We start from the raw sequence: 15,161 nt of genomic DNA, 5'->3' as shown, positions 1-15,161 counted from the left end.
GTAGTTACTGTGTCTCATTGTTTGTATCTTTGTAGTTGTTACGTGTCTCTTTGTAGCTACTGTTTGTCTCTTTGTATCTTTGTAGTTATTTTGTGTCTCTTTATAGTTGTTTTATGTCTCTTTGTAGTCACATTGTCTCCTTGATTTTGTTGGTGAGTCTTTTTGAATCTCTTCCTTGTTACGTGTCTCTTTGAGTTGGGATTTCGTAGCTGAAGCCGGGGGGCCCCTGACACTTACGGCCCCTGGCCCTGTGCTCATTGTAGGTTCTTCTCCCATCGTCATTGTAAGATGCTTTTAGTAATGAAAGTTATTTCTCCCTCCTTCAGGATCCAGCCGCTGTCCGACGCCCTGGGAGACCTCTACAAGGAATTCAACGCCCTGAAGGAGCGTCTCTCTGAGCTGACGGACAAGTTTGACGGAGTGGAGGGCTTCGTGGACGGCGTGCGATCCGAAAGGAACCCCGCACCGCCCCGAGGGGAACCCCGACGCCCGGGAGAGGCGGAGCCTGCAGGTCGACCTCAAGGAAGGAGAACCAGGGTCGTAGTTCGGAGGATCAAGAAACCTGAAGGTCCTCAGGACTGAAGCTGGACCGGAGATGATGACGCTGAGAAGCAGCAGCATCACTGTTTGATGTGGTTTAATGTTATGTTTATGCAGGAAGTTTCTCTTAATAAAGTCTCCAAATGAGTTCATACATCTTTTTTTTTTTTTACCATCTGCTAGATTTGACTTCTTCAGGTGCAGCTGAGGTTGTTTCTCATCTTTTAGGACTCTTGTGTTGTAAAACACTTTTTTTCCGGTGACACAAAACGATGAAAACAGGTGAAATTTATTTAACTCCTAATTGACCAAATATAACAATTTTACTGAATTGGTAGTATATTTGGGGTGGAAACATTCATTCATTTATTCATCTTTTCTCACCTGTATGGAGGTTATACATGTTTTTCTTGTAATAGTCTATTCGAACACCAGATGGCGCTGCAACATCAGTGTGTACTCTGGGTTTAGTCCATAAACTTGTGTAAATATCAATATTAACATTCTGTTGTACACTTTGAGGTGAATCAGGCAACATGATCTCTTGCGTATTTGACCTGTTATCTGATTAAATTCAATCAATTCATTTGCTTCTGGAAAACAACTTTGTGCAAACTGGTTTCCATGTTAATAATCAGACTGTCGGCAGCATCATTCACACAATAAGCCTCTCAGTATTATGATTTATGTTGTATTATTATATCACCTTATTGATGATACAGTCTGGTAAAGTTTGTAGTACGTCAATGTTTTCCATAACAGCAGAGAAATTATCACTATGAGTCAGCAAAGATGATCTGTTTTTATTTTTTAGCATGCACAACATTACAATAATACTCCACACTGTAATACAAACGTTATTCAGCAGAAATAGTCATTAGCAAAAGTATTTAAAGTAAATGTGCTCAAGTAGACTTCTATAAAAAGAGTGTAGAAGTAGCTTCAGGAAGAATGTGCCTGATGAAGACGTATTAACATGCAACAGATCAAAAGAAGAACCAGACAAGAGCCGTTCTCATTCGTCCACTCGGCTTTTAGACAAAGCTTGAACGTGCAGTCAACTCGTCTGCCGCCATGTTAGAGTACATATATACATACATACATATATATAGATGTATATATATATATACATATATATATATATATATATATATATATACATATATATATATATATATATGTATATGTATATATATATCTATATATATATATATATATGTATATACATATATATATATATATATATATATATATATATATATATATATATATATATATATATATATATATATATACACATATTCTGTACTTTTCCTGTCAGCCAATCACATTGCTCCTTTCAGAAGTGTTTTAAGTTTGTAAGTGTTTTAAGTTTAAGCCATTTGGCACCAACTTTTAAGTTTGTCTCTGATCTTGTCAATTACTTTTTGTTTTTTGACACAAAATACCTGTGGAAGTAAACTGCTTTGCATTGTGAAAGTGGCCTTTTGCTTCATGTATAAATTGTTGAGGTGACAAGCCTCCAAATATATAACAAATATAACAAATATATATAACGTTATATTACCTCATTTTAGATCCAAAAATAAACTATAATTGAATGAAATCCTAACTCATTTAAAACCTGTCATAGGTTTCGAGACTGCGGTATCGAAACCGAAAACTTCCGACGAGCCCCTGAACGCAGCATCTGTCTGTTGTGAGAGAAATGAAACTTAAAAGACTCGTTCTGCTTTAGGGACCGTCGTCAAATGAGTTACTTAATCAAGACAGAAAAACGTTAATTAACTGGCGATATTTTAACCAAAACTCTGTTAAAGATGATTTAAATGTAAAGTCGGGTTTTATGAACCGACACTTCCACTTAGATACAGTTTACGTGGAGAAATAACCGCCGACTTCAGAGAAGTGGGTGAACTTGTCGACGCTCCCTTGCGGTTACATACGGGACGTTACGGTGTTTATAACAAACGTTTCCTCAATGTTTGCGACAGACGGACCGAGTCAACCTGAAACCGAGAAGGTAAGAAACAAGAAAACTTATGTTTGACATTTAGTGCAGATTATTAAAAGATGACCAACGTCGTAAACACAACTCTGATTTTATTATTGTTACTTTGAATGATAATAATCACCTGTTTGTGTGACTTAAAGAAACGTTAAACTTACTGAAACTAACTATAATGGGTTGATGTATTACAGACTAACTCAGTGTCATAATTAGTTTATGACAGTGGCATCACGCACAGTATGAAAAACTGTGCATGATGCCACACATGCACAGTTACTGTCTGAAGTATTTAATGCTTGTAGAAAGTACAAAGATGAAGACTTGTACTGGTCAACATGTCTCTCATTGCCCCTCCCTTACGGACTGAACAGACTGACTGGGACGTGGAGGACGTAACTGCTGTGCTTTGTACTTCCAGAGATAACAGATAACGGGACCAGGGACTCCCCTGAGGAAGAGAGTCCCCTAAAGATGGAGGAGGGTGCAGGAAACCCCCACAGCACCGCTGGATCCAACAAGATGGAGGATGTGGCGACCAAAAAACGCAGGAAAAGAAATAAGGTAGAAATGCATGAGAACAGATTTCAGAGCATGAGATAATTAAAAACCAGATCCTCAGTTTAAGATCACGTTTGTGTTCCAGGAACGAGGAGGAGGCAGCTCCAGCAGGAAGAACAAAGACAAAGAGAGGAGGAAGAAGAGAAGTCAAGAAAGAAGGAAGAGCGTCTCCAGCGTTAAAGAGGATGCTGAGTGTAAAAGTGAAGGAGCGATGGAGGCGGTGGAGACCACAGGCAGCCAGACGGAGGACAGTGTCCCCGCAGGAGCTGAAGACAGCGTGCAAACTGTGGGAGAACAACGGCACGAAGACGCCAAGATGGTGCCGGCTCAGACTCAGACGAGGAAACACAAAGGTGCAAACAAGTTCACACAAACTCAAGCTGTTCGTCAGAGCAACAAGGAAACGCAGACAGACGTCTCTGGTGCAAAACGAGGCGACGAAGAGACGAAGAAGAACGAGGCCGAGACGCAGCTGAAGCGAGACGAACGCGCACCTGAGGCCAAAGGGAAGGACGGCGCTCAGACGCCGGTAAAGCAGAATGAACGTCCAGACGACGGCGGAGCGTCTTCGGATTCAGCCAAGGACCGAAACTCAGAGAAAGAGTCCAAGTCCAAAGAGGAGAATCCAACCGCTGGAGTCTCGGGCGAAGCCGGAAAAGATGCCAAAGCGAAGTCCTACGCCAAAGCTGTGTCTGCGGGCGGAGGTCAGGAAGCCTCCAGAGCTGCAGATAAAAGCTCTCAACCGGCACAAAGCTCTCGGTAAGACCGTCTTACAGGGTTTTCATTTACTAACAAGCATCGGTCGACACTCAAAGACACTTTTTCAAAACTCTTTATTAGGAAACATGCATCGTACAGTTAATCTCAGTATGAAGTATGCGGAGCATGAATGAGAAAAATAGAATAGAATATGTGTGAAATAAAAAAATGATTCAAAGTTTGGTCCACAAAGACTTCTGCTCCACTGACTGTGAAGCGTTCTTATCACGTGACTTCAGTTTTACAGCTGCATTAAATACTGATTGATCCTCTGATCAACGTGTTTTCTTCTCTCTCCACAGCGACCGAAGCCCAGTGAGAGCTCCGCCTTCTGCTCCCACCTTCGCCTTCCACATCTACGCTGTGCTGGACAAAAAGTTCCGCTTCACCCCAGACCACGACGCGCTTCTGCTGTGTTATGACGGAGGGTCTTCACCCTTAAAGATGACGCATTTCGTGTGAGTGTTGATTGTTTGACTCTCAGCTTTCATGTCAGGGCGTTCACATCAGATGAACAGTGTAGACTGGAGCTTGTAGCCACTTTCATCCTCACAGTGACTTTGAAGTCGTGGTGGTACAGCTACAGTGTGTTTTAGTTTCTAGGGGAACGTTCCTGTTTCAACATGACAGTTAAATAGGAGATGGACACAGATCGCGACATTCAGCAGCAGTTTATAACTGGTCTGCAAATGGCCAAAAAATAGAATAAGGGTTTCTATTCATCAATTAGTATTTTTTAAAGAAAACAATTGTGTGATTCCAGCTTCTTAAATATGAGTTTCTGGTTTATTTCCTCCTCTGTGAGAGTAAACTGAATATTTATAGGCATTTTATAGACCAAGCAGTCAATGGCCTCCGGTTCTGAAGAGTTTAAGTCAAAGCTTCATGTGTTAAAGCTGCATTCTCTCTAGTGTCCACCAGGGGGCGACTCCTCTGGTTGTATAGAAGTCTATAGAAAATGACTCTACTTCTCTCTTGATTTATTACCTCAGTAAACATTGTAAACATGAGTTTATGTCTCAATCTCTAGTTTCAAGTCTTCTTCAATACAGCATGATGTTCATTTAGTACATTATGGTCCATTTAGAGTCACACAGACCATAAAGCAGGGGATGCTTTAGGGCGGGGCTACACAGTGATTGACAGGTCTCCACCAGAGACGTATACGGCGTCTCTACGTCACTCCTCAGTCCACATATGGTCACTTCCTGTTCTTGTGATGTCTTGATGTCAGGTCTTGTGTCTGACTTGGTTTAAAGCCCTGCAGACTCCCTGGTTGTCTTGATCGTATATTCAGGATCAATGTCCCGACTGTGTGTGACTACACCTCCTTCACCGGCATCGATATTAACCAATGTTCATTATTTTGGCTTTAGTGGACTAAAACATGAAGGGTATCTGGTAGAAGCAAGTCTTACCGTTGAAGAAAAGGACTTGAGGAGAGGCGATTGGTGGACTTATTGGTACGCAGTAAAGCAACGGCGCAAAGAGATTTCAGGAATTATCAGGAGACACGTTCAAATTCCATTCGACCGCAACATTAAAGGTAAGACAAGCAAGTGATTTACCGTCAGCACGTCAACACACAACTGTAGGTCTGAGTCTTGAACATGAAGCGGCCTGTTTCTTCTAGAGGTGCACCTTTACGAAGGATTCATCACTCGTCACGACACAAGTCTTTGGCAAAGTGGCCGTAGCATGTTCGGCTTCCAGAAATCAAAAGGGGACGAGGTATCAGACGCCTGGCAGGCCTCAGCGAGGACTCTGCTGGACAGGATCTTCCAGAAGTGGTCCCCGTCAGACAAACAGAGCACCGAGAGCTTGTGTGACAGCTTGATGCAGTTTACGTGGAGTCTCTGTTCTGCACCCACGAGGATGACATTCCTAGACGGTTCACATCCTCCCATGGTCATGGTAGGTGCAACAACAAGCAGTCGTTTTATAATGAATCCAAACTTGCACCCGTAACCACATGTTTTTATTTTATTCACAGACATCAGAGCTGATAGCGGAGTCTTTGGTTCAGATGTTGAAAGGCGAGCCGAAGGAGAAACTCCCCGGCGGCTGGAGGAGCAGCGGTCCTCTCGCTCGGGGCCTGTCCGTGTTCGTGGTCGCCGCAAGCTGTAGCATCAACCTTGGGCTGAAAGGCTGGTCTGACCTGTGTCTCCTGGTGTCCTCACACACCGCAATGGACAAGACAGACCTGGACGGGATGCTCAGTGCTTTCCAACAACCACAATAGTGAGTCTAGCAAAAGCTTCAGAAAGGAGGTCCACTGACATCCTATCGTTGGGATCCATACTGCTTATCGGTTCGGTACCTTATCGATACTCGTACTGAACCGATAACTCCGGACCGCGTCGATACTCCGGGTTTTCTCTGCTGTGTAATCGGTTCCCGTGAAGAACGGAGTTTCGGGGGTTATCCCGACTCACGACCTTCATCGAGGCGTTGACGTAAGACCCTGTGTAACACCGTCTCACTCTCCTCTGTCGTCCCGTCAGCACCGTGTTGGGTCTGATGAACCGCTGTGCGCTGCAGAGCGTGTCGGAGCTCGTCCTGCTCGTTCCTCTGCTCTTCAGGCTCAGACAGCCGGGAGCCGACGCAGCGAGACTGGGTCCAGCTGTGGAGGAGGAGAACTGGTCAGGACTTCAAATGGTCAATTTCTGCAGTTTCAGGGAGAACATACAGTCCAGCCCCGACAAGAGAACGTGAGTTTGTCTCAAAGCAACCTTTCCAATAGAGAAATAGTATTGTCTTTTTGTTGAGGGAACCGGTGTGGAGCTAACTTCCGTTAGCTCTTCCATGAAATACGTCATCTCTGCAGAGCGGCATGCTCATTCAGGAACACTTTCCACAGGAGAGTGCTGGGTTTGATCCGGACACGCTTACCTTCGGCTAAAGAGACGCCTCTGCTCCGGATCAGCTGGTCCTCTCTGGTCGCTTTTGAGGATCTTCCTGAGTTTTCAGACCTGACGGGGTTACCTGCAGAACAGCTGATCCAGAGTCTGTTATACAGACTGAGAAAATGTGGCGAGTCGACGGACAACAACAGAGCAGAGGAGAATGCAAAGGTGGGACGGAAAATACACATATGACATGATTTAACATTCAAAGTACGCTTCGTGTTCCCTTCAAAATGACCCTCTATGGTGTTCTTTTCTACGTGCAGCACGCTCGGAGGACCCTGACCCACATACTGCTGCAGGTCGACAGAGAGGAGGACAGGTGAGGACGTCTGGAACATCCCCTCTGATGCACCGTGCTGTTGGTTTGCTCCCTGTAACTCTTTGCTTCGTGTCTGCAGAATGATGGAAGGTGGAAACATCGAGCCAGCCTTCATGAGCAGCATCAGTGTGTTGAAGTACACGTGTCCACTCGTGCGACTCGTCCAGTGGTACGAGGCCGCGGTCCTCTCCTACCAGCTGGTGGTGAAACTGGCAGAGATGTTGGCTGCCCAGCTGAGGAAAGAGGTAATCGTCTGTTGGTCGTGTGCTGCTTCAGCCTCATCGTGGGACTTGAACTTATTCCTTTTTGTGTCTTTTAGTCGTCAGACGGGGACTTTGAGACCTTGAAGCAGAAACTCCTGGAGGCTGTAAAGCCAGCGCAGCAGCGAATGAGACAGTGGAGAGATGAGCTGCTGCAGAAACCCCTCGTGGCGCCGTCAAAGTCTCTCAGCTTTCCAAAGGAAATTGAGGTACGCAGTCTGAATATTCACCAGCAGTTTATGTTTTTATTCCGTTGACTTTGGCTTCTTTACAGCTCGAACAGGACATTTCCGTCTCTATTTAAGGCACACCGTAAAAATATGTGTGAACCCCGTTCTCTCTGATTTCATGTACTCAAACCACAGACTGTGTATAAGACGTGGACGCAGTCGTCGTGACATCACTCATTGGTTTGTGGACTGATGTTTTGAATTCGCCATGTTGTTGTTTCTTGCAACCTATGAACAGGATTTTTACCATATGGTAGTACGGAGGAGTGACGTAGAGACGCCGTATATGAATTGACCTCATTTCTTTATGAGAAACAGAAGGAACAGGGCGACCATGTTTATTTTATGATGATGTAATAACTGTGCTGAATCAGATGTGGGATGCGCTGCTGAAGGCCGACTGCTCTCTTGAAGAAGTTTCCTCCAGTTGGACGTCGAGCCTGAAAAGAGACCTGAAGAAGAGGATCTCCCAGGTCAGCCACCGTTCATTGATCAGTGTAAAATAGACAGTATTGTTGTTTTAGTGACGTCTGAGGGAGAATACAGTGCAGTGGCAGCAGGTGCACGCTGCCCTTCTGCAGCACGTGTGAACTGGTTTCTTTGCAGGCCAGCGAGGAGGAGAGAGTACTGATCTGCTGCCGCCAGTCGTCCTCAGCAGCTATAAGGAAAAGCGACGCTGTTGTACAGACGTGTTTCGACGAGCTGTGTCAGTCTGCTATCAAGAACATCTGCCAGGTGCATATAAATATCACCATATATGATGTCTAATGACAATACAACCTCCTTTCAGGGGAGACACTACAAGTGAATCATGTAGAACAGTGAACTAACAGATATCACCATGAAACGTCACCACTCGATGACTGAGGTTAAGACCATTGTTTTCTGAAATGTTATTTTCTAAATGTGCAAATGAGGCATTGTGTAATGTAACCTTTGGGGAATTTAGGAGAAATCTACAGACGCAAATAGAGAAAGTAGTGAAATAAACAACTCAATGTGTATTTTGGATGTTTTCTTTCCATTAGTCTGAAGACGACGTGTTATGGAAGAAAAATGGACCAAAATCTAGAAATTGAATTGGGTTATTTTAACAATGAAATAATGATAAAGCTAAATAAATGATGCTACGTTCATGTGTTCAGAGAGGGCAGGAGGGAGACCTGATGAGGAAGATGAAGGACCCTCCTGATGTTGTCATGTCTGCCGTCGTGGTTGAATCAGCAGCTCGATTCAGAGACAACTCTGTCGTCCAGCTGCTCGATCCTCAGTCCGCCATCAACCACCTGCTGTCCCACAGTACTTCATTTCATTCATTATTTTAGCGATTCATTTATCGTCGTGTTTCCTTGAGGTTAACGGCTTGTAATGCTGACGATGTCGTTGTTTTCCAGGTGATTGGACGTCGATCCGGGTGGATGACGCTGCAGGGCAGGTCGTCCACAGCTGTCTGTCCGCGCTGCAGTCTCTGGTGGACTCTCTGCTGCAGGGACACGTGCCCCGGGGACACCTGCAGACCTGCCTGAAATATAAGGAGGAGTTCAAGAGGCTTCATCAGCAGTGTAAGAGCATTACCGTCACAGAATAAGCCTCCCGTGATTACTAAATTAAACGGTGTTATTTAATAACGGCTGCATCGTGTCGTCCACAGACAAGAAAAACACCAAAAGTGAGCCGGTTCCCGTCGATGCAGACGCTGTTTTGTCTCAGAGAGAGATGGATTTAAACTCTTTCATGCAGCGGAGAGAGAAAATGGAGACGCTGATAAAGATGATAGCAAAGGTTACAGAAAGCATCACAGGTGAGGAATGAGAAACCCTTTGCCCGCTTAGAATCTGTTGAAGGGCCAGTGTGTAGGATTCAGTGCCATCTAGAGCTGCGGTGCGGTCAATCGAGCCACCGAGTGCAAAACCGTGGCAACGCCGTCACAAAAGTACACCGGGATGAATCTGAACGACTGATTTGCTGATGTTAGCAGAGGTTGCATTGACTTGCATGGTGCGTTCAAGCTCTGCTCAGAAAAATGAGTATTGGGCGAAGGTAAATTATAAAGCTTGAAAATTGAAAGACAATAAATTGTCATCTTGCATTATTGCTCAGCCCTACCTTTAGGTAAGTGTTTGGTTTGTCCGTTCTGGGCTCCCGTAGAAACATGGCGATGCAACATGGCGGACTCCGCCTCCCGCTCCCGATATGAAGGTCTTATTCTAAGCTATCGATAACTATTTATAATGAAAACATAGTTATGAATATTGTATTTAATTGAATAACCCCCTGGAATGCTACACACTGGTCCTTTAAGTGAGAGAACGTTGTTTTGTGGGTTTACGGGCGGTTTTCTTCTGTAACCCGGTTCTTATGTATCCAGTTCCTGAGATGTCTGCTCTGGAGAAGCAGCACCGTGCGGATCTCCAGCCGGTGAGCCTGAGCCAACTGGTGCTGGTTCAGTCCTTTGATGCTGAGGGGAAGCTGGGGAAGCCGGGCCCCCCGCAGGTCCTCTGGTATAAAACCAGCAAGGATGTCCTGAAGATGTCCGGTGAGATGCTCAAACTGCATCGCAGCAACCTGATCTTGTCCCGCTGGGTCGAGGGGGCCGCGTCTTTCGCGGCAAGGAGGCAAAGCGGCTCGTCTCCTCTTCCAGTCAGCCTCACGCAGATCTGTGAAAACATCTGGAAGCCGCTGCTGAAGGACTTCTGTGAACTCGGCTCCGGCTTCGCGAACGCGAACATCACTTTCAAGCAGCTGGATCAGGTTTTGGAGGATTCTGGCGATCAGGGAGACGGGAAGCTGCTGAAGACGGAGCTGAGTCTGATGTCCGAGACGGTTTGCGAGTCAGGACGGTCCAAACCCGAGGAGAGCTGGGTGGAGCAGAGACTGGCTCAGATCCAGGAGTATCGACAGCTGCACGAGGCAGCGGCTGCAGCCGGGGCGATGCTGAAGATCGCTGAAAAAATGAAGCTTTCGGGGAACTTCACCGAAATCGTCACTCTGAGCCAGCTGGTAAGTCTCGTGATCTGTTGACTTACAAAGTTGTCGCCAGAAGAAAACATACTCTTCTTATTCATGTTTATCTTTATTTTAATTTAAGGACTTTTCACAAACAGTGAATGAATAGCAGGAGGTGAAGAGTGACATTTGGTGGGTCGCCGGATGCATTTGCAGAATTTCTTCCATCGTCTTTTATTTCACATTTATATCATCAGCTCACCTTTGAGCCTCATGAGTTCGTATTGTTCTGATAAGTTTAGTCTACTTCTAACAACGAGTCTGATATGAACGTTCCTTCAGTTTCTTTATCTGATGAGAGAAACAATAACTCTGATCAATGCATTCCCTTCAGGAGAGACTTCATTACAGTGAAATATTAAACGTGGGTATTTTGTGTTTTCAAGAACACAAAATGATGTTGTGATTTTTCAAACGTATATCTCTTCAATATTCAAGATAATGCAAAGTGATGTGGAAATGTTTCTCCTGACATTCTCTTGAAGAAAATGTTTAATCTTTGAATCCTGAAAACAGGAAGAAGACACATTTCAGCAGAGGGCCCTGGGGTCCCTCAGCGACGAGCTGTTTCGTGCCAAACGGCGACTCTCCACCGTCACCAAGCAGCACACTTACTGCCTGGAGGAGTTTCTAGCCAGCCACACTCTGGTCTGCTGGGTCAAAGAGAACCTGAAAAGTGAGAGATACAAAAAGCAATGTATTGTGTTTAGTTCTGCAGACGACGCCTGCCTGCTCACCTCTCTGCCCCCTTTAACAGATATGAGCGACGTGAAGGTGTACGTCGACTTAGCTTCCATATCTGCCGGAGAGAACGACACGGAGATCGACCAGGTGGCCTGTTTCCACGACGCGGTGATGGGCTACGGCCCTCTGCTCTACGCCCTCCCCGATCACGCCGGCTTTGAGGAGTTCATGAGGTGTGCTCAGCAGGTGTGGGACACCCAGAACAGAGACGAGAAGCTGCCAGACAAATTGGTAATGACCTCTCCATGTAACATCTAACATGAAGCCCCCCGATACTGTGGCGGAGTGATAACGATGCCCTTGTTTTTCCAGAGAGAGTCGACTCGCTTGCTGAGCTGGCTGAAAGCACTGAAGGAGAGCCACGGCTCTGTGGAGCAGTCCTCCCTCTCCCTGGCTTCTTCTATCAATGCTCACGGAGTTTATCACATCGGATGGTCTGCTCACAACACGGAGAAGGTGAGTCTGTCATTAAAGGATAAGTCAACAGAGAAGGGACATTTAAAGGACCTGAGGAAAGAATATGGTCTTGGAACATTGAAATGAAAGAGCCGTTGATGATCCGATAGTGAGAATATTTTTGGAATACGTGTTTGGCATTTTCATATCCGCTGGTTACTTCCTGAAACCCTCAAGATACACGAGTAGAGATAAAGTAAATTCTGGAAAGGTTTACTTTTTCTCTTCCTCTTGTGGGTCAAATATGTAAAACCTTTGATTTTTATTCTATTTCCTTCCAAGTCTCCCTCTGACGTATTTGCTCTTGAGTGCACACTTAACCTACCGGTACTTTGAAACATGTGTGGACGGCAGAAGAAGGATAATTGCCCTTGTGCTGATATATGTTTTGTAATTTAAACTTTAAGTCAAAGATACCAAGATGTAGGGCCTTGCTGACTGAATTCCTCTTAATTATTTAAGATGTTTATGATTTATTTATGACACTTGCTTGCAGAGATGTCTACAAAACATGGTGGCGGTCACAGTGAAAAGCGACTCAGAGGAGAAGCGCTACAAGCTGGAGGACCTGCTGGAGCTGCAGAACAAACTCATGCTCATGTCGTCCAAAGGGGAGCACGGCCGAGAGCAAGTCAACAGGTTCACAGAGGTCGGTGGCATTTATTAAAGACCGTTTCATGTAACTCTCTGCCCAATGTACAGTGGCAAGAGGTGTTTCAGAGGATGTTTCAACGACAGCGAATATGTGGTATGTCAACAGAAATCAATAAAAATGTTCTCATCCAAAAGGTCATTTTATTTTCTGAAGTGATTTAAATGACATTAGAAAGTAGCTCAGGTTGAATATTTTGTGACTGACGGTAGTTACAGTAACTTGGCTTGGGCTACGGAGACTCCGTGTTGTGGTACACTATAGTGAACGTTTTGAATATGTACGTTCTGCACAACGTGATTGGTTGATGCCTTTATTCGCGATACGAAAGCTCAGAAAATCAACCTGACAAGCGTATTAATCACACGATAAAAACAGCGTGCAAAGGCCTCTAAGACCAAAGTGTGTGGTCTTGTTTATCTTTTGAGATTAACTTTGTTAATCCTCACTCTCCTGCTCTCTAGGTGTTTGAAGGAGTTCAGCGACTGGGCACCATCCTTCTTCAGATGCAAACTTCTGGCAACATGCTGTTCAGGGATTGGCATGCTGAGGTCCAGTGCTGCCCACAACAGCAGCCATGCATCAAAGCCACCTTCTTATCCCTGCAGGGTAAAGAGATGGCGTACGACGGCGAGGTGACCGAGCGGCTGCAAACGCTGGCGCACTCCATGGAAAGCTGCCAAGAGGAATGGCGCTCCTTCATCGGTGAGATGCGCTCCAACTTCAACTTGCTGAACCACTACACCTCAGAGCAGATGGTGTACCTGTGCCACTGGATACACAAAGTGTGTCACCGGCAGGTGCCAGTTCCTCCACAGTTATGGCTTTTGCTTTTTCCCATAAAGCCTCAGTGCACGCTAACTGATGTCAGAGTCGCTTACACTAATGCAGCAAGTCGGACCTCAAAGCCTGATGAACCAGAAGATGTTGAGTCTGACAACGAAGATCAATTGGTGTTCGTTCCTTCTTTGGACTTAACGCCAGCTTCACCAGGGCACGCCGAAGAGGACATGGAAGAGGCTCATAATTTGATGGAGTTTTCTTCAGAGGACGAAAATGATGGTGTAACGAAATGCGATGAGGATGCCGCAGAGGACTCGCTACTCGTTGAGGACAGTCTTGAAGAACTGTGGTGTAAATTCAAGGACGACATGCCGCAGTACCTCAATGAGTACTTGGACATCTCGTCTCTGGCCCACTTCCTGTCGTGCCTCTCTGAAACGAACCAGCAGCACATGATCAGGAACCTTCCCCCGGTCCTCCAGGAGGGGAGGCCCAATCTTGTGCTTTGCCCCGATGTAGAAGTTTTCACCTCCGTCCTGTCTTTTTACATGCAGAATCCAGAGCAGCCTCTGCCGTCTACCGACGAGGTTCTAGTCTGCAGAGAGGAAACCACAGAGGAGGAGGTGGAGATCTTTCTCCGCCGAGCTCTCGGCCAAGGCGCCGCTAGAAACTGCCAGAAGATATACTCTCTCGTCAATCCAGGGCTGCTGGGATATGACGTCAGTGTGGCCTCGGGGGAGCTCTTCGAGGGTCTTCAGAGAAGCGGCAACCCGCATTATCGCTTGATCATAGTTAGTCCGGTTGAGCACCAGCACAGATATGTGCCCTCTTACTTTAGCAATGACAAAGTGCAGGCTGGTGTGAGTCTAACAGCAGAGACTGCTCGGAAATATCTACATCGCCACTTCACACAAAACACATCCCCACAAAGCCCCGTCGCCCAGGTTTCTCCAGATCAGCTCTCAGTCTGGACGGTGTCATCTGTACGGCCTGCAGTTGGTAAGGGTGACCCTGAAAATGCTTCATCAATAGGGGTAGAATATGATTAGTTTGTAAAAACAGTGTTGTTTTGTTGATATATCTCGCGTAAAATCGTTACTAAATTAAATTAAACATAGGGGCATGGCATATTGTTCTTGACAGAATGCATTTTTTTGTCAATCAATAGGGAAATCCCTTTATGTGGATCGTTTGTTTGAGAAGTTCCAGCGGAAATCTCCCAGAGCAAATCATATCAGGATCAGACTGATTGAGCCATGTGTTGATATAGACTCTTTGATTAAGAGTCTATCAGAGAAACTGGCACCCTTGAGAGAGCAGGACCCTGTTCTCCTGCACATTGACACCGCTGGAGTAAGTATACATTCTCTGCAGATCACTTGTTCTGTCGTTGCTTGTACTTGACAGTCTTCTCCTTCACTTTTGTTTCCTGTCAGGTTCGTTCAGGTCTGGATGAGCTCCTGTTCCATCTGTTAGTTCTGGGCTGTTTGAGCGACAGCCATGGCATGCTGTGGAGAAGAAATGTCGCTCATTTGACCACCGTTGAAGTCCTGAGAACAAACAAATCCTCTCAAAACCAGCCAAAAGAGGTATGTAAGGTTAGGTTAGGTTGTAAACAAGTTCCCAAACCATCGAGCTGGAGTAGAATTGACATAGTACTATTTTCCGGGGTACAAAAGAAAATGGCGGTTGTTGACGTCAGCGGGGCCGTAAAGTGTTGTAGCCTGCTCTCCAGGAAACGCAGCACCAGACACGGATGGCTGGCTAGTTAGCTAGGTAGCTGTCCTTTTCCAGAGCAGCGAGAAGTGAGGCGGAGGGACTGTCAGTCCAAGTCCTGCTGCTGGACACCAGCCTGTGGTTGGGCTCATTATCTGTAACCAGTGTTGCATTAAAGCATCGTGGAATTAGTAAGCTTGGTAACTAGCCAGCTGCCT

General features: G+C 45.6%; 1 protein-coding gene across 1 annotated transcript in view; it reads left to right on the top strand.

Moving 5' to 3' along the window:
* Positions 1–2,518: 2,518 nt before the first annotated feature.
* The window catches only part of rnf213b (ring finger protein 213b), a 35,040-nt gene continuing 22,397 nt past the window's right edge, over positions 2,519–15,161 (top strand). Inside the window, exons 1-25 of the mRNA XM_079293928.1 lie at positions 2,519–2,563; positions 2,970–3,112; positions 3,195–3,868; positions 4,171–4,326; positions 5,245–5,414; positions 5,502–5,782; positions 5,862–6,109; positions 6,373–6,579; positions 6,729–6,942; positions 7,041–7,096; positions 7,176–7,341; positions 7,416–7,565; positions 7,961–8,059; positions 8,193–8,321; positions 8,732–8,885; positions 8,981–9,148; positions 9,238–9,387; positions 9,955–10,586; positions 11,109–11,268; positions 11,350–11,567; positions 11,649–11,792; positions 12,289–12,441; positions 12,909–14,226; positions 14,396–14,580; positions 14,664–14,816. Coding sequence (XP_079150054.1) covers positions 3,023–3,112; positions 3,195–3,868; positions 4,171–4,326; positions 5,245–5,414; positions 5,502–5,782; positions 5,862–6,109; positions 6,373–6,579; positions 6,729–6,942; positions 7,041–7,096; positions 7,176–7,341; positions 7,416–7,565; positions 7,961–8,059; positions 8,193–8,321; positions 8,732–8,885; positions 8,981–9,148; positions 9,238–9,387; positions 9,955–10,586; positions 11,109–11,268; positions 11,350–11,567; positions 11,649–11,792; positions 12,289–12,441; positions 12,909–14,226; positions 14,396–14,580; positions 14,664–14,816 — 6,075 coding nt within the window. The 5' untranslated portion in view covers positions 2,519–2,563; positions 2,970–3,022. The remainder of the gene's footprint in view (positions 2,564–2,969; positions 3,113–3,194; positions 3,869–4,170; positions 4,327–5,244; positions 5,415–5,501; positions 5,783–5,861; positions 6,110–6,372; positions 6,580–6,728; positions 6,943–7,040; positions 7,097–7,175; positions 7,342–7,415; positions 7,566–7,960; positions 8,060–8,192; positions 8,322–8,731; positions 8,886–8,980; positions 9,149–9,237; positions 9,388–9,954; positions 10,587–11,108; positions 11,269–11,349; positions 11,568–11,648; positions 11,793–12,288; positions 12,442–12,908; positions 14,227–14,395; positions 14,581–14,663; positions 14,817–15,161) is intronic.

This window comes from Melanostigma gelatinosum (assembly GCF_949748355.1).
Source record: "Melanostigma gelatinosum genome assembly, chromosome: 21".
In the NCBI taxonomy this organism is placed as follows: domain Eukaryota; kingdom Metazoa; phylum Chordata; class Actinopteri; order Perciformes; family Zoarcidae; genus Melanostigma; species Melanostigma gelatinosum.
Note: the sequence above shows the minus strand (reverse complement) of the source record. Positions and strands in the feature narration are given on the sequence as shown.